This window comes from Barbatula barbatula (assembly GCF_947034865.1).
Source record: "Barbatula barbatula genome assembly, chromosome: 25".
NCBI classification, from domain to species: domain Eukaryota; kingdom Metazoa; phylum Chordata; class Actinopteri; order Cypriniformes; family Nemacheilidae; genus Barbatula; species Barbatula barbatula.
The window spans coordinates 10,746,537-10,769,463 of record NC_136788.1 but is presented as its reverse complement, the minus strand read 5'-3'; the positions used below and the strand labels follow the sequence as shown (position 1 = coordinate 10,769,463).

The 22,927-nt window shown below is 36.6% G+C and overlaps 1 protein-coding gene across 11 annotated transcripts; it reads left to right on the top strand.

The window, feature by feature from the left end:
• Positions 1 to 585: 585 nt before the first annotated feature.
• gramd4b (GRAM domain containing 4b) lies at positions 586 to 21,698 on the top strand. 11 transcript variants are annotated; one of them, XM_079449543.1, is made up of 20 exons: positions 873 to 968; positions 3,816 to 4,023; positions 4,895 to 5,015; positions 8,714 to 8,834; positions 9,160 to 9,218; positions 9,791 to 9,926; positions 10,124 to 10,149; positions 12,153 to 12,244; positions 12,592 to 12,683; positions 13,841 to 13,889; positions 14,005 to 14,076; positions 14,157 to 14,200; positions 14,355 to 14,464; positions 14,550 to 14,704; positions 14,898 to 14,915; positions 17,650 to 17,797; positions 18,073 to 18,166; positions 18,397 to 18,487; positions 18,570 to 18,638; positions 18,802 to 21,698. In XM_079449543.1, exons 2-20 carry the CDS (start codon positions 3,865 to 3,867, stop codon positions 18,916 to 18,918), a joined length of 1,773 nt encoding a protein of 590 aa, XP_079305669.1. In that variant the 5' UTR covers positions 873 to 968; positions 3,816 to 3,864; the 3' UTR covers positions 18,919 to 21,698. The 11 variants fall into 11 exon arrangements, with proteins under 11 accessions (XP_079305662.1, XP_079305669.1, XP_079305663.1 ...); XM_079449538.1 differs by having other exon boundaries at positions 880 to 1,166; XM_079449536.1 differs by lacking the exons at positions 873 to 968; positions 14,898 to 14,915 and adding an exon at positions 586 to 775 and having other exon boundaries at positions 17,647 to 17,797.
• The last annotated feature ends 1,229 nt before the right edge of the window (positions 21,699 to 22,927 follow it).

Genomic DNA, 22,927 nt, shown 5'->3' with positions numbered 1-22,927 from the left:
TATTGGATTTAATGGTTTTAATGGAAACTAGTATGTGATGGATTCTATTGGTGGGATGTTATCTGTTATCCTATTGTAATCATGCCCATAAAAACTGTGTGGAAATGTGTAATGGAAAAAAGATAATAGATCATAATGGTAATGTAATGGAAATTTCTGCATTTCTGTTATGGTTTCTATGATTTTTTAAGAAGGGATGTTACCATGGTTGTTTTTGTAGGGGAAGTATTGCTTATTATATACCTTAAATAAATCCCTGCTCTAAAGAACCAAACGATAGACACCATCAAAATCAATTGATTTAATGTTTACAATGGGCGTTTTTTTTATGATAACTGAAATTACCGTCTACAGAGGTTCTCTACAGAAATGTGTTAGTTTCTATTAGTTATCTGAAGGATGCAAAAACCTAAAATGAGTTTTATCATCTGTTTCTTTGATACGTCAAACTTGGTCGTAAACGTCACTGTGTATATTTAACCAACGCCTGGTATTGAGCGCCATCTAGCGCCCAAACACTAAACCTGTAATCGAGGCCGCAAACACCCCAAAACAAGTCAAACCAGACCTGTTACATATCTGTCTAGACCTACAACGTATTTTCATGTCAAAACATATAAGAAATACAGATGAAAATTCTCAATTTGTTTTCATACTCGTATTCATGACCTATAAACTTTAAGCATGGATGAGGATAATTGTCCACCTCACGTCGTTGAGACGCACTATAGACCTGTGTCGTTCACCTATTCAATGACTTAAATCTCAAATATAAGTAAGTACTTTTTCTTCGACTTTTTCATCACGACGAACGATTTCGGTGCATTCGTCTTCCAGTGAGACGACTGTCAATTATCGGCCCCTTTAAGAGCGCCCGTCGCTGTCATTGACGAAATTTCCTGGTGTTGGTAGTGAGTGTCGCCGTATATCAACAAGAGCCTCAAACGGACGCCAAATGATGATCTGCGGTTCGTATGTGTTTGCAATCCACTGGAAATAACAATCGGGAAATCTCACGGGTAGATCGATGCTTCTCTTCGGGCTCGAGGAAAGCGGAATTGCGGGGGATTTCGTAGCGATCTGGTAGCTGGTGGTGGCCGAGAGGGTCGCGGCTCGAATATTCATGCTTTCGTTTTAATGAAACTTATATACGAATATCGCACAAGGTAGGTCCGAAACTTTAAATCCCCTTTTGACCAATAATCCCGCGGCGGGCGGGGCGCGTGCTAAACTACAATGTAGCAGGCTTTTGTATCCAACAGTTGCATTCTTTGCATTGTTGCATTCAAACGCACGAACACATCATACGGCACGAATGTGCAAAATATATACGGTGGTTTTATATATACGGTGGATGTTCGCGCGTGTTTGTTTGTCGCGATAGCTGTCGATAAAGTGGTATTACGTGAGAAGCATCCCTCGCCAAGACGAGGTAAGAATATTGCGCGCGCGTGTGTGTGTGTGTGTGTGTTAAACCTTGTGCAGGTTTACAACATCGCCATTCTACACTAGCCTGGCGTTTGTTGGGCACGCTTGCGTGGTGATGGCATCGGTCAATCAGCTGTTTTTTAATGGTGATGAGTGGCTTTTACGTCAAGGGATCAGTCGCCTATAGTGCAACTGTGCCAACGTTTGATGGTTTATTAATGATCCTGGTCGCTCTTACACGGTGAAGCTACGGAACGCGTTTTAACAAGATTGCACGTTGAATAAGAAGCAATACGATCGTTGTTCATGTGCTATAGAGATACAGTTATGGCGAGGGTATGACAATGGGGCGGACTGTGGGGGGAATGGAGATGTCTGAGTTTATATTGTAGAGCAGTCATGGGAACGGAGCCGACTCACTGACCGAACTCATTACCACCGAGAGTGAAAGGGAGTCGCCCATTGGCGCCAGTATAGAGAGAAATGAGTTGCGGTGGGCATGGTATGATGTAATTGTAGAGTGGGCATACATACAATTTGGCTGTATAACAGAATGGAAGGGGCAGGTCGTTATTATGTAATGGACATGCATTATAAAGGAGAGTCTGCGGTGTCATACAGAAATCTGTGTGACAGTGTTGTTTTAATTTAGTATAATGTGATGTTTGCAGTTAAAACTTCTAAAATCTAAATTCTCAGAGAATGTGTTTACGCTATATTTGATTAAACACCCGATTACTGTCGAATATCAGAAAAATGGCACATTTCTATTTTAAAGAGAGAAAATGGATGTGACAAAAAGCTGGCACATTTTTGAGAGACGATATACTTTGTAGGATTTCTGTGAATTGAAATGTCCACATGAGAAGTTATAATACGCAACAAATGGAGAAGGGGTGGCTCTTTATTGAACATTAAATAGTTTTGTTTGAATCTCTTTAATTTCGTTTTAAAAATCTTGTAAATCTTTATTTTAAGGTTGGCATTTGCATAAAACTGCCCAAATGTGGTTAATCCATATTTTACAGTTTGTATTGCCATAGTTTTACTACAAATTAAAAAAACAACATGGTTGCTATAATTAAACCATCGTAATACACTTGTATGAACTGCAAAAGCGTGTTAGCTGGGTGCTGCAACGGGATACAGGTTCACTGGAATTCTTTCAGACCGGAACTTTGAAGATCAAATGTGTGAAGAGCTCCACCCAAAGCCATCACCGGGAAAAGTTTCTGTTAATAGATCCTCCTCAATATTACACGGCACCTTTAAAGCAGATGTTTTCTTTATTCTTTTTCAACTAAATGCCTGACTTACTGCTGTTTTGTGTAAAACCTTTTTCCTTTTTTAAAGAACATGCTGCAGGATGACATGGTTAGTTTTAATATTTCATGTGCCCTCATAATTTCTCATGAAACTGCATGTTCTAATAATAATCTGACAAATCTCAACAATGATGAATACCATCCGCTCCTGTCTCAAGAGAGTTGCATGAAATGCCAAAAGTCCCTTCGCAATTCGCGGGATGCCAAATTCAGGCCGTTCAGGAAAATGAAGGCTTGAACCCTAGTTCTGTCATTATCATGTAAAGGGTGTTGCCTGTGCTTTCGAAGGTGAAATGAGAACTGTGTCGGAGGTTTTGAGTGTCTAGGCACGCAAACGGTCACTTTGTTCCCAGGCTTGTTTTGTTTGCTGTAGGTCAACTAACAGTAGGGTATGCCCAGTTTGGACCGCCGACAGTGAAGCCAACTGTGGGCCTTTGATTCCTGGAAAGGTTTTTTCAAACATAATCCAGTCACATGTTGCAATGCTGTGCAAGTGTTTAGGCATTTGTGAAAAAAAGTATTAAGGAGATTTATAATAATGCTATCTAGATGTCGAGTGAAGTATTTGCTCAAATGTAATTCTGTGCCTTGTCTTTAGGGCTAATAAATCATCAAACTTTTGAGTAGTTATTTGATTATATTAAAGGGACAGTCATCAAAGATTCTGTCATAATTTACTCACCCACCAAATCTGGATGACTTTCATTCTTCTGCAGAACACAGATGACGATATTTGGAAAAACGTTGATGCCCCACAACACTGGGAACCCCGTAGCCTTCCATTATATGGATACAAAAACGTCTCAGAATATCGTCCTTTGTGTTGTACAGAAGAAAGAGTCATACATTGGTTTTGAATGACATGGGGGTGAATAAATTATGACAGAATTTTCCCTTTATCCCTTTAATGTCCAATCCTGTTTAATTTGTGATGACAGGTCCCTTTAAGAAAAATATAAATTGAATAAGCATTTCTTGCAATGTTTCTTTGGTTTAGATAGATTTAGCTTTATATGTGATGCATCTGTACAGGTTTTCAATCTGCTGTTTTTGTCCCTGCAGGGCTGCCTCTCGCCATGTTAAGATAAAGACACAGATCTCTGTGTTGAACATGCTCAAGCGGTTGGATAAGATCAGGTTCAGAGGGCCAAAGCGAGATGAGTTCCTGGACCTTGCCGAATCCCCCAACGCGTCCGACAGTGAATGTAACGACGACGTGCCGTTGAAACAGCGGACCGCCAGCAAAGATGCAGAGGAGCAGCGAGACCCTGTAAGTAACAGAGGTTGATCTCTGGGTGAATTAGTTGGCTAAAAAATAGAATGGCTGTTAATTTTCTTTTCAGAGCATCAGAGTTTTGTTTCAATCATTAATTTCATTATAATTGTAATCTTTTGACATGGTCTTGTTTTCATTTGATATTACAGATATAAAGTAAATATTTCCACAGACTGTACTTTACACTATATATAGTTTCTGTATAAATGACCCTTTCCTGTTGAAATTGCCTTTTGTTATCCAAATGGACTATTTAGAAAAGCAACCTTGAGAAAATCTCTTTCCTTTGTAAAGCTTCAGTAGGTTCCCGGAGTATTCCCTGTATTACCTTTGTGTAACATTTACGATGATTCTTTTAAAGAAATGAAGACCAGACACCATGTTTCGATAAGATTTAAGTTCTCCAAACGCTTTTATTTGAGCGAGCCTGGTCCAAGCATGTTTTCAAAGAAATTTCATTTGCAGCTTTATAATTTGATAACGACAGGACAGCTAGCCTGCGATGTGCCTGCAAGCTGGTTGTCATGGTAACAGCTGCCACACCAACATTGGGTTGATGAGCAGCAGAGCTGTTTTTTTATTTTCCTTGTTTTGCCGGACGTCTGAGAAGACGTTGTAATATTTCTCAGTCTTTATGGATTGACTACGGATTTCCTGACTGTAATGTGGATCATTTGATTGTTTGAGAAGAATATCCATTAGACATCATTTTGATCTCTAAATAATTGAGCCTTAACAAGTTCTTAATGGCTCTGATGTCTGTTGCATGAGTCTTGATTTACTGAAGCCACGACGGAGTCTTACGATCTTCAGGGAGCCTGGGAACTTCTATTTCTTTCTGATTTGTCTTAATGCTTTCATCTAGGCGGGTTCAGGGACTCTCACTATGTCAGCCGCCATCCAGGACTACCAGAGGTGCGAAACGGACCGGCTCAATGAGGTCAAAGGTCACCTGGAGATAGCCTTACTGGAAAAGCACTTCCTTCGTAAGTATCTGAAAGATGTACTCTCTAGATTGCCATTTCATATAGTTACATTACATAAAAACTGAGCTCATCGCAGTGCATTCTGGAATTGCCTGAGACGGCATTCGGATTTAGCGTATATTCTTTGTGTTTATTTGGATATACAGTGCGTTAGACAGGTTTTGTGGTGTCAAAGTGTCTCATCTTTGGACCGGCAGTATATCACAGCTTAAGTGGCCGATCGCTCGCCGTGTTTGTCAGTTTATCACCCTGTGCAGTGGAGTGAGATCATTCTCATTAGGACTCACAGGACCTGAGCCGTTCTCACAGTAATAAACCCAGCAAGTATTTCGCTGAACTTGTCTGACCTGTAACACTCTTCTATTAGTGGGGCTATGAGAGATGAAGGTTAGCTTGAGTGAGGGTCGATATGTACACACATTTGCACACACACATACAACACGCTGGTTTTAAAGGTTAAAGGAGTTAGTGTGTTAAGATGTGACCCCCCCCCCCCCCCATATAGTACTTACCATATTTTCTTAAAGGGATTGTTGTACACAGTTGGGGTAAGTTGTGTTAGTAGACCACGATTTTGGTCACGTTTCTGTCACATCACACATCTGTCTCAACCAGTGAAAAGCCTTTTAGGTTTAACATTAAAATTATCCTTGTTTAAAGCACAATTTCAGTAAAACCTCAATCTTTTCTAGATATTTTAATTATATTTTATTAAATTTTGAATTGGCGTATTTTATATTTTTAGTTTTCATGTTCATTTTAGTTTAATCTAGTAATTGTATCTACTTTTGTAATTTTATTAATAATTTGTTTGTATTATATTGCTATACAAGTCAAATTACATTCAATTTCAGTTTTTTTATTTTTATTGTTAATTAATAATAATAATAATAATAATAATAATATATTATCTATATAATAATAATCGGAACTAAACCTTAAACTTTTTTTATCTGTTTGAACTAAAATATTATTTAGCCTGAAAATGTATTTGTTTTCAATTAACAAAAACGTTTTAATCGTTTTAGTAAACTATAAATGTTTTAAGATATATTATCTGTTGCAAACAAGGATGATTGATGGAATAGTTCACCCAAAATTTTGGAAAACAACCAGCATTGGGGCACCTTTGACTAACATTAAATGATGTCCGAGAACTGAAAATTGCCAAAATGCTTCCAGATATCTTTCTCGGTGTTCATCAGAACAAAGTAATTCACAATTCCTAAATTCTCTACATGGCCTTACTGATACATTAGTTGTCTATTATGAGGACGGGGTTGTCTGGTCTATTTTTAGACTCACTGTTTGTGTTTGTATGTGTGTGCACGTATACCCTCAAGCGGTGCGGTACTGGAGAGCAGTGAAAGGTCATTTTGGGATCGTCAAACTGTTGCTGTCCATTAAAGCAGACTGGACTTATTAATAGTGTGTTACACAACAGAAAGCTGTCTGCTCACAAAACCCAATGGATTGTAATGAAGTGTAGAGGTGATACAAAGCCATGCATACTGCAGCTTTTCCCTTTTTGGTGATATTCAAATTTTAATTAAATAATTCTGAATTGAATACATATATATATATATATATAAATAACTGTCCTTGCTTAATGCAAATGAAGTGCAAATAATTGAATAATAGTTAGGACAGCGTAGTAAAATGGGATATCAGCCTTTACTTTACTTTGAAATATAAATGTACTGTGGTGACAAATCTGTTTTAATGCTGACAGAGTTTTGAGATGTAGGAAGTTGCCAGGTGCCAGTAACAAGCAGTCATGAGACTGTACAAGCTTGTGTTTTCTTATATTACTCTTCCTAGATCGTATGATGACCTCTGTGGAATCCACAGTTGTGGCGACCCCCCCAGTCTTCCTCAGTCAGAACATAATGACCCTAATGTAATACATAAAGTCAGCGTGAATATGAAATTCCATCATTGCAGTACTTTTCTCTTTGCGTTTTAGTGTTGTTTTGCTGCAAAATATATACTTAAAATAAGATTCATTTGCTTGACGATATTAAAACTTGTTTTGGAAGAAAACATTTTGAATTATTTTTATTACCCTGTTGGAAAAGTTTGTTCTTTTAAGAGAAACACTTTCCAAATGTAGCCAGTGGGGAAACAAGCTCAAGTAAGATAAAACAACTTTTCAAAGCATTTTCAGTCAGAGCGGAGCATGTTAATAGTTATGCTAATGCTAATGAGCTTTATTTGACCTATGATAGTGTCAAGTGTATTTATTAACCAATATCAGCAAATGTTAAAGGGACAGTTTACCCAAAAATTAAAATTCTGTTTTCATTTACTCACAATCAAGTCGTTCCACATCTGTATAAATGTCTTTGTTCTGATGAACACACAGTTATTTGGAAGAATGCTTGTAACCAGACAGTTCTTGGCCACCATTGACTACCATAGTAGGAACAATTGCTATATAAATGTATTTGTTCTGTTAAACACAAAAGATATTTTGAGGGGGCAATTATGGTATGTCTTATGGCTTCTAGGGAAGTAAACCAAGTTCTTATCTGATAAACAACATGTCCTTATCAAGTCGTAATGTTGTTTGCATTGTTATTTCCTTTTTTCTTTCTCAGCTTAATGTTTAAACGCTGTTTTGTCGCTTGGACACACTTGTTGAAAAGTCTCCCCGTTGAAGTCAGGGTTATTGGTTTACAGGTAGTTACCCTTACGAATACAGTTAGTAGCACCTGAGTACAGTGTCTAATTTGACCTTTTAGAGACCTTTAAGACACGGAGTGCCACTGGCAGGGCAAGGATGATAATTTACTGGCTTGCACTGTATTTTGGCCACATTTGATCACACAAAATCTAGATCTAGCACATTTGGCACCTCACATCTGCTGAGCTTCTGACCTGACTCTAATGTGAAGAATTACATCATGGGATAGATTAGGCTATAAATATTAATATCACTTTGTGGTTTTAACATTGTGAAACACATCGTTCGATTTCTCTGGAGTGTCGTGACGGCCCCTGGGGTCCGGACTGATCATCTTAATTCATGTCTCCTTTTATCACACCTTCCCTTGAGTCCGGAGTGGGGGGGGGGGGAGGGGGGTCTTCATCACGACCGTAGCGCCTCTGTGGGAGATGCAGGAACTGATGAATTATAGATGACGATGGGCTTGTGTTCCAGGGTAACCTTGAGCCAGGTATTGTGTGAAATAAAGGGCGGCTGGAAAAGCGACTGTATGAGAAAATATGCTGTCTGGGTGTTTGTGTTTTTCTTTTACAAGATAAAGAGCAGTCAGTGTCTGAGTATGTGAGGAGCTACATGTTTGTTTGGTTTGTGAGTCAAGAAGTGTGTTTTGTTTCTTCGCTGAGCATCCTGTCCATTGAGATGGCTTTATTTTGTGTCTTTTTGGAGATGGGCGATCAAGACTATTAGTCTTTTTTGTGTATATATAAAGGGAACTTAAGGGAAAAAATTCAGAGCGGCGAGGACAATGACAGTCATATTAAAACTGCCCAAATATTGGCCGATATATAATTTATCACGTATACAAACCGATCTTACTGTTAAATGAAATCTTATTAAATTACATTCATATTACATTGATATTGTAGTACAACAAATACGAAAAAATATTGTACTTTGTAATTATTATATACATTTATATGATACAAATTATATAAAATATAAAATATAATTTTTTGTTTACTGCCCACAGAGGAGGAGCTGCGGAAGCTTCGAGAGGAGACCAACGTTGAGATGGTGAAGCAAGAGCTTGAGAAAGAGAAGTCGAAAAGAATCGATCTCGAGCAAAAATTGAATGACATTCTTAGATCCAGGTATGTAAGGTTCATACTTAATATTCATCCCCAGAAATAATTTTGCGAGGCTTTTTACACATGTTGTCCTGTCGGAGACGTTTTTACTCTAAATTCCACTAGTTTTTACTGTACTGCATTATGCAGTAAATAAAAATGATCATCGTTTGGCCTTGGATTTTCTGTTAGTGGCAATGTTAGCCATGTTTTGAGTTTATTTTTACAATTATGTGGAATTGTGCTATAGCACAGTGTATTTTAAGATGCCCGTGGAATAAAATGTTTGTATTTTGCCCCGATCAGTTTTTCATAATATAAAATATTTGTATGTGTGTTCTTGATATAGACTGGAAGACTCACCCCCTCCAACCTCAAAACAACAGGTTACATCTGTCAATGGAACAGGTAAAGTTCCTTTTTTATCAAATTGGTGTAAATTTTTTGTTGACCTCATATTGCTTATTTCTTATCTTTTCTTTAATAAAACCCTTCATTATGTTATTTTGTTAGCAAGTACTATAGCATTAGCATTTGGAAACCTCCTTTTGCAATCTGTTTTGTTCTTTGCTATAAGGAGTTCTGTACAAATTGTATTTTGTATGTGCATCATCAATACATGCTAAGGGTTTGTGACACACAAACATTTTTCTCCATTTGCTCTGAAAATCAGTCGAGGGACATGTGATTAGAGTTTAACCCTCACTTCAGCCGCTGGACTGCTTGAAGCTGGATTTTCTGTTTAATAATGACTTCCATTCACACAGAGATATTTTTCTTCATCACAATTCATTCCTTTGTCAAACACAGTTTATGTTGAGATTGTTATAACACAATTTTAATGTTGGTTTATGATAGAAAAACTGAACCACCACATGTATACTCCAGGCTGTGAATCATTAGATGCTCTTGGTTGAAGCTTTCACTGCGACACATTTCTGGTTGATTTTGTTCTTATTGTTTGTTTTTTTTACTTAAAGGAGACAAACAGAAGGACACCCTACGCTCTCGGTTGTGGAAATGGCTCTATGAACGCTTTGGTGTTTATATTGAAGATTTCCGCTTTCAACCTGAAGAAAACACAGTCGAGACCGAAGAACCACTAAGTGCTAAACGGTGAGCACACCAAGCATTGGTTTGTTTTTGTTTATAATAATTTTCCTGAACCGCACTATCTCTTAATGTCTCTCATTATGTCCAGGTTTTCTTTAGCCCGTCCAGCTTACACTTCATCATTTTCATGCTATTCTTGGCTTTGTGATTTTACGCACTTGACAGATCTCTTTAAATAATATTTTTTCTTCTCGTTGCAGATTAACTGAAAATATGAGAAGACTCAGTAAGTGTTTTCATTATGCAATCGAACAACCCTCAAGCTATACAGTAGCTTAAAGGCATAATTCATTCAATAAAAATGTATATAAAATAGGGCTGTCAACTTTAAGGCCTTTGAAATATTTAGGCGGTGTGAAAGTGTTGAATTTGACACATCCAGTAGAGATAGGCAGCTTCTGGCTGCGGAACACGGCACATTGCGACAGCGGTCCTGTCTGGTGTGCACATGGGCTAAAAGCTCCGTCAGAATCTGTCAGACAGCGCACCAGTATTAACTTCTCTTTCTTGCAAAAACACACAAGATCATGCCAGAAAGCACATTTTGTCTAGTATTTTCGCAAGCACAGTCTTCAACAAGTTAAATCAATTCTTACATGAATGTTAAGAGTGGAAATAGGAAGCGTATTAGACCTGCTCAGAGCGGCAGCTCTTAAAGGGGCCGCATTCTTAAATCTCCTGCTGTGACTCCTGTTACTAATATTAATCAAAGAACAAAAGAAGAAATCATTGTATGAAACCATTCATGTATTTATAGGCATAAGACTTAAGTGTTTGAGAACTTTATTTTCTGTATATTTCCTACCTGTTAGACAGGTATGGGCACACTTATTATAATGGGTTACATTAGTAGAAAAAATAAATAAATTTAATAATGACATCAGTTGGCAGACAATATTGGCTTTTATTCAAAAACCTATCGTGTTAAAGAAATGTGTTGTTTTTACATTAATTTGGAGATACATTTTGTAATTATTTGTATGTAAAAGTCAAATTAATTAATACATTTTTCATATATTTTTTTATCGATTGACTGCGCTGAAATAAATATTTAACAAAATGTTTAATTTCACTATACGGGTGCGATTAATCGCGATTAAATGTTTTATCTATTGACAGCCCTTATGTAAAACAAAAAATTCTGATATCATGTACTCACCCTTGTGTTGTTTCTAACTCATTCTTTTGTCTTTGGAGAAAATGGTTTTAGTCACCATTCACTTAGCTTGTATGACATAATTTGCATGACTGTCACATTTTAGTGGAGGAAGGTGAATCATGTGTGCAGTGTTGGCTTACTCTGAAAAAGTAATGAATTACTAGTTACTCATTACTTATTCAATAGTGTAATGAGATTACTGTACAAATTACTCTCCCCAAAAAGTATTAAATTACTTTCTATATTCTATCAACCTTCATTAGTTAAGTGATTCACTTTTGATTCATTCAAATAAATAATATGAAACTACATAAAGTACCCTTATTAACTGACTAAAGTATTGCAAATGTGAGTGAATTTTAATGTATGCATTTATGTATCTAAGTTTAACTTCAAAATGTCAATTTCACTATTCTATACATTACAAGGTATTTAGTTCAATTATATCCAAAGTAACTATTAAAAAAAATGTAAGTAATCCCTTACTCTACTTTTTTTAAGGTGAAAGTAACTAAGTTACTACGTAACTAGTTACGCCCAACACTGCACGTGTGTACAAAAATCAAGCGTTAAGTGTTCGTTCTGGCAGGTCAAGGGCTGATCCTCATCTTCCTATAGAAAGCTTCCGTTTAATTTCATTCAGATAACAGCAGCTTATCGTGTTGCTCAGGAGTAAATTACCCTCCTCCATCTCCAGCTCCACATCACATTTTCAATTTGGGCTCAACTGTTATTCCTTTTCACAATCTCAATTACTTTACGCTATGTGGTACACTTAAATGTCATTAAAAGTGAATGACCTCTGCTTGTTCTTTTCGGTTTACCATAACGTAAAGAGCTGCGTTCCCTGCTCTTATTCATGCTGGCTGCATGGATGGGCAGGGAGTTTTCTGTTCGAAACAGAACCATATCGGCAATCTATATGTATGCTAATTGTCAATCATTTTTGACCGTAGTGAACCTGACAGAAATAATGTTGAGCAACTGATGACCTTTCATTTTTGAGTGACCTGTCCCTTTAAGACTTCTTAACAGATCGCATCCTATTTTAACCCTCTGTCTGTTTTCAGAACGGGGTGCTAAACCTGTAACTAACTTCATGAGGAACCTGTCTGCTTTATCCAGTTGGCATTCTGTCTATACGTCGGCCATTGCCTTTATTGTGAGCGGGATCCACCACCCACACAAACCCTTAATGCAGTATTCATCATGGTTTATAATATTTGTCTTGCCAGACCGTCAAAGATTTGTTTTGCCACCACAGTTAAGGCAAATAAGACTCCAACCAGTTATACAGTGTCTGGATACCCAGCATCTACTTTCCAACAAATTCGAAATCAACATTGCTTTTTGATAAAGTATGTTTTATTGTTACAGTAATATAGATTACATGTAAGTGATGCCACAGAATGTTTCTGAATTGAGATAGAGATGGTTTTAATATGAACAGATGAATGTCAGATCTTTTTAAAACATTATTCAAATGTTCCTTTTATCTTTTTTCCACAGATCTATATGAATGCTGCCTGGCACGGCTGGGTTATCCCCATGTTTCTATTTTTAGCCATTTTGCGGTTGTCCTTGAATTACCTCATAGCAAAGTATGTCCTACATGATCTGTCACTGGTTCAATTTACAACTAGTTCACAAGTCCATGTGCTGCAATGACGTGGCACTGAGTTCAGCATTTTATTATTCTGCCAACGCCTCACAATAAGATTGCTTTTGTTAGTATTAGTAAAGGACGAACTAACCACAAACAATATGTTTAATCTTCAGTTTTTGTACTAACTTACATTAACTAATGTTAACATGATGTTCTGAATATATGACTACCCTGATAATATAAACAAATGCAATAAGATCAAAATGTATACTGTATATATATACATACATTTTAAAATACCCAAACAAATATGCAGAGTTAAAAAAAAGATTATGCCAGAAATCCTGTTTTCTCTAGCTTTTTCGAAAACTGAGATTTCAAGGTGTTTTAGGTCCTAAATGAATGCCGAGTTGTAAAAGGTCAAAGGGCGTCAGATCTGCGTAGAGTGGCAGCTCTTAAAAGGGCCGCATTCTTAAACCTGATGCTGTAAATGCTAATGTAAAAGTATGTTAAAAAACATGAATGTTATCTGCAATTAATCTTGATTAATCACCGAAGAAAATGTGTGATTAATCCGATTCTCTTTTTAATCGATTGTCAGCACTAGTTTAAATACTTGGATTACAAAATTTCTTAGGTCAACTCCAATTATGGTTTAAAATAAATAAATTGGCAAAAAAAATGAAGAGCAACTCCAAAAGATTTGTGGCAACTCATTCCAGACACATGCACATTTCTGTTTGTTAAAACATTAAAGTATTGACATTATACATAAGTGCTGCTTGTTTTTCATCCACTAAATGTTCAAGTTTATAAATAATAATGATTAAATAACTCGAAGATGTCAATACCAAATTTTAGTTCGATTTTTTTACATTTATTTATTACTACTGTAATCATAAATGTGGAAATTAACATTAATCATGATGATAATAAATGCTGTATGCTGTATTGCTCATTGTCAGTTGATGCTAACTATTGCATTTACAGTCTGAATTAACTAATTTAACTTTAATTACAAATGTTGTTATAATTTAATTCAAATAAAATGTTTATTAAAGTTTCTAAAATGTTCACACAACATTTATCATTTAAATAATTAGTGCTTAGGATCTAGATCTGAATTTTATCCTTTGGCATGTGTATTTTCAGAGGTTGGAGAATACAGTGGAGTATCGTGCCGGAGGTGTCAGAACCAATGGTAAATCGAAAAATATATTCAAATATGTAAGAGCAGTATATCAAGAAACAATAGAGGAAGCATGATTTGATGTAAAAATGTGCTAAGATTTTTCATCTCACGCTTCTTGTTTCAGGAACCTCCAAAGGAAGATCTCACAGTCTCAGAGAAGTTCCAGTTAGTTCTGGATGTTGCACAGAAAGCACAGGTGAGTGTGATAAACACCTGTAATGCAAACACACACATTTTGCCTCTGCTCACACAACAAACAAATGTGTGCTTTCACAGAATCTGTTTGGAAAGATGTCTGACGTTTTGGAGAAGATCAAAAAGTGAGTGTGTTATTGTTATATTACGATTTAAGTTTGTTCACGGTGTTGCATGCATAGTTATGGTTAAAGATCTGATGATATGTGATTTAAAAAAAATCACTTTTGCTGTACACACAACACTTGTGCTGTAGCTGTAAATGCTCTTGCGTTTCAGTTTGTTCATGTGGGTGCAACCTGAAATCACTCAGAAGTTGTATGTTGGTTTGTGGGTGGCCTTCATCACTTCCTGTTTCCTGCCGTACAAACTTTTGGGTTTCATGATTGGTAAGGCATTGAAGTTTCCTATTTGAAGGATCTGTAGAGAACACAATTTGCATTGTGCTTGTCTAATCCTTTGCATTCATTTTAGGGGTCTACGCTGGTATCAAATTCTTCATCATCGACTTCATCTTCAAAAGCTGCCCCAAACTAAGAGACAAATATGACACGCCTCACATCGTATGGACCAATTTACCCACCGACCCACAACTGAAAGAGCGCAACAGCGCCACACTGAACAGACGGGTGAGTGAGTGAAAGTGCTCGCGTGACATCATTCCAATTTCACAAAACTCATAAATCTCGAATTCCCTTTTTTCTATAAAAAGTGGAACTTGTGACTGGTGGCTGCTTATTCATTTTGGTTGATAAATGACAGGATTTGAGTTTGTGTGATAGTCTGTCACATGTTGTATTCTGTTATTTTTTTCTCTCTCAGCTCTCTGGGTTTGAAAAGGTAGGGATCTAGTGTGGCGTTTGGTTTGACAACTGTGCCTGTGTTTGCCACCAATGGCTGGTCCTGCGTATGTTTGTGTTTGCGTGTTTTGGGATCAAGAAATAGAACGATGAACGTCTGTTGGAAATCGGACCAAAATCCAAATGTAGCTTCTCAAAAATTTGCAAGACAAAAACATTTTGCATGTCAACCAGGATGTTTTTGATCCATCTTCAACAGACAGGGTGATAGTGTAGATATGTGAGTGGAGCGTGTGTGAAATGCAGGGTTTGTATCTAAAGTTTTCCGAAATAGTTGATATATAGTAATGTACAGTGCCTTGCAAAAGGATTCATCGCCCTTCATTTTATTCACATTTTGTTATGTTGCTGCCTTATCCTAAACTACTTTAAATTATTTTTACATTGTTGTGCATGGAGTGTATATTAATGACAAAACTAAAAACTGATTTGTGACAACTTGGCAAATTTATTAAAAATTCTAAACTGATATAAGTAAATTGCATAAGTATTCATACCCTTTTCTACACTTGAAGTGGAGTTAACCTGTGGCCAATTCAATTGTATAAGCATGATTTGGAGCGGCACATCCCTCTCAATAAATGGTGCAATAGCTGAAAATGTAAAAACCGAGCTATGAGACAGGATTGTATCAAGACACAGATCAGGGGAAGACCTTCATGTCCTTCAGTGGCCCACATAGTTCTTTAATAATTATGTAATGTTCTTATTTTAATTTAAAAGTTGTCACTAATCTGTTAGTTTTTTTGTCATTATTGTGCATGGAGTTTAGATTAATGTAAAAACAATTTTAAGTAGTTTAAGATAAGCCAGCAACATGTGAATGAAATAAAGGGGAATTAATACGTTTGCAAGCCACTGTATATTGTAGTATAGTATGCTACATACATCAGAGCAGCCAAGCTTTCACAACAAATCAAATTGTACGAGGACATTTGTAGATAAACAAACATATTGTTCATATTCATACTGTATACTGCTTTCTCAAATCTGTGTGGGGTTATTTTTTCCCATGCTTACATAAATATCTTATGTAGGTGGATGGAAACTCAAGCTTGGCTTCTCTTGTGTTGCTACACTGTAGGTTTTACTTTTAAAAGCTAGTTTAGAAATGATCATAAATTCCTTTCAGGAAGACAAATGATCTGAATTTTTAAGAAAATATGATTATTTTTCTTTTAAAAGATTATTGTTTTTACGTTACTAAACGTGGCTTTTGCCGCTAGCCTAATGATAGATGATGGCATGGTGTTAATAAAAGGAAAAAGGTTTTCTGGTTGTGACTTCAGGATTCTGGTGATATGTTGTATTATGGGTGATGGGCTAAAAGAATACATTTAGTTAATTGTTATCTTGAATACAGTCTACATTGGTTTCTTTGTAGACATGTTTTATTTGCAGATACGCGTCAATAAGGCTGGGGATATGAAATATTCAAGATATATTTTAGTACATTATGCAAAATCATAAATATCACAATCATTAAAATGTTTCAAAATTTGTGTGATTGGACATATTTTGTGACCCTTGTCTTGAATTGAAGCTGCATTCATAACTTTTGCCTCTTTATCGCCATCTCTGTCTGAAACATACAATTGCAGGTTACTTTATTAACTTTTCTCAGTCAGATGACATCAAACAGCTCAATTTATAAATAAGTTTAACGTTTTAAATCAAGGTAAGGTAAGAGAATAGCTTTGAACATGTATTTGTTTTTTGTATAGATTTTTTTTACCAAAAAGTTATGGATTGCAGCTTTCAGAAAGACGTTGCACATCTGATTTACTGCAATGAACGAAACTTGACAGATCGATCTATTAAATTTGTGTTTTTCAATGAAAACATTTAGTGTTGAATCATAAAATAAAAACACTCACTGTTTTGTATGCCATTTGTCATACTAAATGTAGGGCTGTCAAATTAAACTAATCCAGAATAAAAGTCTGTGTACTGTGCATATCAGTTTTGTATTTATAAACACTAAATAATTTGAATGAAATATTTAAATGTATTTATTTATATTTACCAATAGTTTAAATTACATATAAACCTTTATTCATTTTAATATTTAATTTATGCCTGAATGCATATGTGTTTAAGTTAATATGCACAGTACACAGGCATATTATGTACACAAACGTTTATCCCTAATTAAATGTTTTAATAAATATCTTGACTATTATCAAAAAGATAAAATATTTGGAATGTTCCAGCCCTGTTCCTTGTGCATGAAAATAGTTTTCTGCAAATATAACATTCATTGATAACATCTGTTCAGCTCCGCCCCAAACCTATAACATGAATAATAAATGTGTATCTCTGTAATGCAGCAGTGACTATATAACTATAATAAGTGGCTGTTTGACACTGGCTTTGAGCTTGCACAAGTCCTGAGCATCCTACAGGCATCCCCTGCTACTGTTTGGCCTCCAACCCACAGAACTTAAACCGGCACCAGCTTATCTCAGAAACCCACATGCAGCATAACCAATGGTTATCACTGCTGCTTTGCCTACACTGTTTTAATAACAACTGCCCAGCGTTTGCTTATGGTCTCAAGTGCTGATCTTGGATCAGTTGTATTCTTTGTATGGTGAGGATTTGAAGGATAGATTACTGATCCTAGATGGGCACACACAAGCGGCTCGCGGTTCTGGGAGTTTACTTGGCCTTCCTGCTGCTCAACAAAGTGGTTTGCTTGTTCTTGACAGCAGATCCAGCCTGTTGTAGCGCGCGGTAGTCAAGCGACCGGAATGCCATGCGGGATTGGTCGGGAGGAGGAGAGCGGGCGGGCCTACAGTACGAAAAGAGGCCCATTCCATGAAGTCTTCAACCTCTCGGAGAATGAGCGCCCCCTGTCAGGTGGGAGGAGAAACTGCAGTAGCGTTCATACAAACACTTTTAATAATTCGAGTAAACTATTTTTACAATAACGATATCACCGTGAAATCTGTTGGAAATCAAATTCCTCTTTCGTTTTGTGGGTTTTTTATTATTTACAATATTATCCACAATATTATTCTTTGTGGTGCAGTATTAACACTATATTTATAGGTATTCGTGTTGAATTTATTATCAATAACGGTTTATTGTGACACCCAAAAAGTGAAAAGAAATGTGTGTGGTTTGATTCGCAGTGTGTGAGAACGGATGGCGATGTTGCCTGATCAACAGGGACAGAAAAATGCCGACTGACTACATCCGCAATGGTGTTCTCTATGTGACGGAAAAGTATGCATACTGTAGTGCTAAGTTGAAGTTGACAAGCACGTTGTATTGGTTTGATTTAATTCACAAAATTCAATGCCAAACCTAAAGAGGTGTTTTTATGGCAAAACAATAAAAATCACGAAATATGGTGATACAAGGTTTCGGAAGGACAGCGACAAAATAATAGTACTCAGAGGCCCATATATGGTAAGCAGGAAGTCTTACTAAAACAAATGTCTTTTGATTTTCAGTTATCTCTGTTTTGAGAGCTCCAGCTCCAGGGCTACGTCCTCCAAGAAGAACAAAGTCATCAAGCTCCTCGACATCACAGATATTCAGAAGGTCTGGGGAAATGTTTCATACGTACAAAGGTTTTCTTATTATTAGCGCTCTGCTTTCTAATGAGACGTTTCATTATTAACAGTACAAGGTGTTATCAGTTTTGCCCGGATCTGGAATGGGAATCTCTATTACTACACCTTCCACTATAAAGGTACCATCACCAACCAAATCAACTAATGTAAAACAATGTGAAGCATATCAAAGGTTTAAATTATGAATTTTTTTACATAAACAAATTCAGCGAAATTTTGACATTTAGGGGGCTTGCATGCACGCCCAAAGCTCTAGATCTGTCCCGTTTGTCTTTTTCGCAGCCTCTTGTGTTTGGTGCCATGATACATCGGGACGAGGCCTTTGATGCCATCCACACCCAGTACATGAAAATCCTGAATTCGACAGCAGCTACCACAGTCACAAACCCAGAGACATAGGACACAATCAGACGTATTAACCCTGACGTTACTTAGTTCGTAAATCAACCCTAATCTCAATGTAGCATCTAACCCCAACGCGGAGACTATAGGTGGCTTCCAGACGTTCTCCGGGATCCAAGTCAAGAGATGGACACATGGAGGAGACACCTCAAAGAAACAGTTTTTCAAATGCTCTTTTAGAATAATTGTGAGTATTAGGAGGGGTTTTATATATTCTCTCGAATATGTACTATAATCTTACACAAGTGTTTGGGTCTTATTTTATAAGGTTAGTGGTTGTACCTCTTGTGTGTCCCGTGAGCTATATAACAGCGGAACGCCACTTTAGGAGCTGGTACTCCTTTGATTCGATTCAGTAGGTTTTGATGGAGATATCTGTGTGATTTGTGTGTAGTCAGACCGTGTTACCTGTCGTCTCTGAGCTTACCACATGGTTTTTCCTTAAATGTATCACTGCTGGCCTTGCACAAAGAAACGCTGCACTTGTTGTAGTTGTGTTGAGAGCTTTTAGATGTGATGAAGGGGAGAAAGACGGACCTCATAACTATGTTTATACCACACATGTACTTGGAGGAACAGTTCACCCCAAAATGAAAATTCTGTCTTCATTTACTCGCCCTCACGTTGTTGCAAATCGGTGTACAATTCAAAGATATTTGGAACGTAACCATTCTGGGCAACTATTGACTACCATAGTAGGAAAAATTGCTTTACAAATGTCTTTGTTTTTTCGAACACAAAATAATATATTTCGGAGAATGTAGGACAGCAAACAGTTCTGGGGCACTTTTGACTACCATTGTTATTTTTACTACCATGGTAGTCAATGGTCGCCAAGTATATGTCAAGGGCCCAGTGGCCAAGTACTGTTTGGTGACAAGCATTCTTCTAAATATCTTTGTGTTCGACAGAACGAAGAAATTGATAGAGATTTTGAACAACTCGAGGGTGATCAAATGACGACAGAATTTTTATTTTAGGGTGAACAGTTCCTTTAATAATATTTGGTACAGTAAAGATACATAGAGGCATAGAATATTATAATGTATATTATGTATCTTTACTGTACTGAGTAATTTCTTCAGTATTTAGGTTACTTGTGGAATGATATTATAACAAACATTATATTTTACAAGGAAAGTTCACCCCAATTTTTTTTAAGTTGAAAAGAATATCATAGTGGTTTAGCACATGATTTATTTATTTTTAATTTAAACAAAGCACAAAAATGTCACAGGTCTTACCCATCAAAACGAATGTGCACATCATGTGGAAGACCGTTCAAACTAAGCAGGGATTGGCTGGTCGTGTTAACGCATTCAATTTCATTCCTTTGTTCCTGTCATGTCTTCATTCCCCAGAATGATACAAGTATTCAACGCCTCTTGAATGTGTTACAGCACAGCTTCATTATAATTACATTAGATCACTTTAAAGAAACAAGCCACAGGTACATTTCTCTAGCCTAAAGTGTAATGTATAATGACTTTTCTTAATGTGCATTTTCTAGGGAACTCGATACTTTCTTTTGCCTCTTTTACGTCCTATAGGACTTTTAAATACATTGCTGTTAATTCTTCATGGATACAATTTCTTTATTTTAACTTTTTACTATGCAGACCACATTAGCTCCTTTAGGATTTAAAGCTGGTATTTTCATACTTAAGAGAGCAGTTTTTCTTCTATGTCATGCTTTGTTGTCTTCCCATCATTTTTTCAATGTCCCAACTGATTGATCTACAAATGTTTATGGATTTCAGATCTTGTGGTGCGAAATTGCACTATAAATGAGCTTTTCAATGATTGAATCTGTCCCAAAGCCTTGTTACAACATTTCTGCCTTATTCTGCCTTTTATCTTTCTTTCAAACCATTTGCCAGTACATTTTTGTTCTCCAGATGTTCTAGGTCTTAATATGCTTGTCGGGGTTAGAAACAGGACTTCTTGGATGCTCTTTGCAAATTTGGCCCTTCTAAATAAACTATCACTTTTAAAGGAGGAGACAGTTTAGTTAGAATTGATGGATAGATTTTCCCTGCATAAGAAGATTTGTGATAAACATAAATAGTGCACCTGGCTTGATGGTTGTGGTCATCTGTTCTTACTTTTTCATATTCTGAAACTTTGATTTAATGCAGTGGAAAAAACAACCATGCATAAGTAGTGTTTGCCAAATAAACGTGTATCGTTGTTTTCTCTGTCCTGACCCTAAACAGTTGTGTTTACAGGAATTAAAATTGCTTAAGCGAGTTAGATCCCTAAATTAATAGGGGAATGAAAACTGGCCTTTTTGCTCATAATGAATGTTTAAATCCATTTTCCACCACCTCCATGTTGAAAGACATTTTAAAAAATTTCATGCATTCTTTTGTTGTTGTTTTGTTTATCTTTAAAGATGTGATTATTGTTCTCTGGAAGTTATTAGCATGAGGGGGAAGGAGTTGTATTATTTCTTTGACGTTATTTCCTCGTTCTTAATCGATTTTATTGTTGGAGTTGTTTAGTTTTCACATTGAATTACATTTGGTACAGCTGCCCAGTGACTGAGCTAGACTTTGCAGAGGCACAACCACTATGAACTCTTCACAACTGAAACTGCTCAGATTTGACAAAAGATCTCTTGTAGTAATTGTGGCAGGATGTTTGTTTATTGTCTTTGCACTGGATGTACATGTCTGATCAAACCTTTCATGTTTCAGACATCCCTGGAGAAGAAATAAACTGTTGGATTTCTTTGTAACCTTTATTTGTAATTAAATTTTTCCAGTTTACGGGAGTAAAATATCATTTTAATATTTCATCCTTTAAATTGAGGTGTCGCTATATCATGTTGAGAGAAAGCGAAAAGACGGATTCATGTCTGTGTCTGGAAAGGTTTTTTTAATCACATTTACAGTCAATAACTATAATAACTTCCTAGATATTTAAAAAAAGACACTGGCCAAAAAATTCCAATAACGTGTTTGAGTTTCCTATACTGTCATTCAGACAGTGGGCTATTAATACTGGCCATGGTTCCTGGCAGTGCACAGGGATACTCTTCGGGGGGCAGATACAGTTTCAACTGGATCTAAGAGTGAGACGTCTGTGTGTCTTCGTCCTGTACTACCAGAATGATTGAGACGTATAGGGACACACAATGTTAATCTCATCATACCTCCTATAGCAGAGACAGCAGAACAAGGCATGAGTGTACATTTGTTTTGAACACTGGTGGGGTGAAAGTGTCTAAGCATTGTTGTTTGATTATTGATGGGTGGATATAACCAAAAACCTCCTTCCATTCCCCTGGAAACTACTTAAATTGATATCAGAGAAATAGCAAAATTGTGATACTACATAATTGTGACTGGGTTTATGTTTTGGGAAAGTTTCTCTATAATTGACCCTGGATACATTAAAATGTAAACGGCACGTAATCTGAGGGCTTTCAGTTACAGTAAGTGTATTTAGTGTAGTTTATTATAAACTGTATTCATTCTTTTTTATATTTTCCACTTAAAATGAATGATACAGAAATGCAAAATAACATCACCTATGGATTGGTTGCTTCATGTCAAGTTTTGCATATTGGCATGCATGCAAAAACCATCATTGTTGTTTGTTATTGTTTTGCTGTTGCTGTATGAAAAATCGAGAGTAACTAGGGATTACACTTCTAATACAATACATTTGCATAAAAACACGGATTTAAAGTTCACATTCACAACCAGCAATTTAACACAATGCTCTTCTGAACCACCAGACAGTGTCAGAAACTAAAAAGTTTGTGAAGACTTATCAAGAAGTACAAGTGTAATCCGGAAGGGGAAGAATAGAGCGTGCAGAAGATGCTTTCCAACCTTCCGGATCTCCAGTCTCAAGTTTCAGCAAAACATGGTCATCAAATCAAATGACACTCTGCTAAAACTGGTGACCATCAAATCCCAGGAACTGGCGCGATGCATTGCGGTCGGATCCACTTTCTGTTTGATCGGCAATAGGTATCTAAATCAGAAGCCTCTTA

Coding starts and splice junctions, on each gene's coding strand:
- gramd4b (XM_079449535.1), top strand. CDS start 3,772: ATGCATCTGTACAGGTTTTCAATCTGCTGTTTTTGTCCCTGCAGGGCT. Junction 8,835..9,159: donor AATGACATTCTTAGATCCAG/GTATGTAAGGTT, acceptor TTCTTGATATAG/ACTGGAAGACTCACCCCCTC. Junction 18,639..18,801: donor CTACACCTTCCACTATAAAG/GTACCATCACCA, acceptor TCTTTTTCGCAG/CCTCTTGTGTTTGGTGCCAT.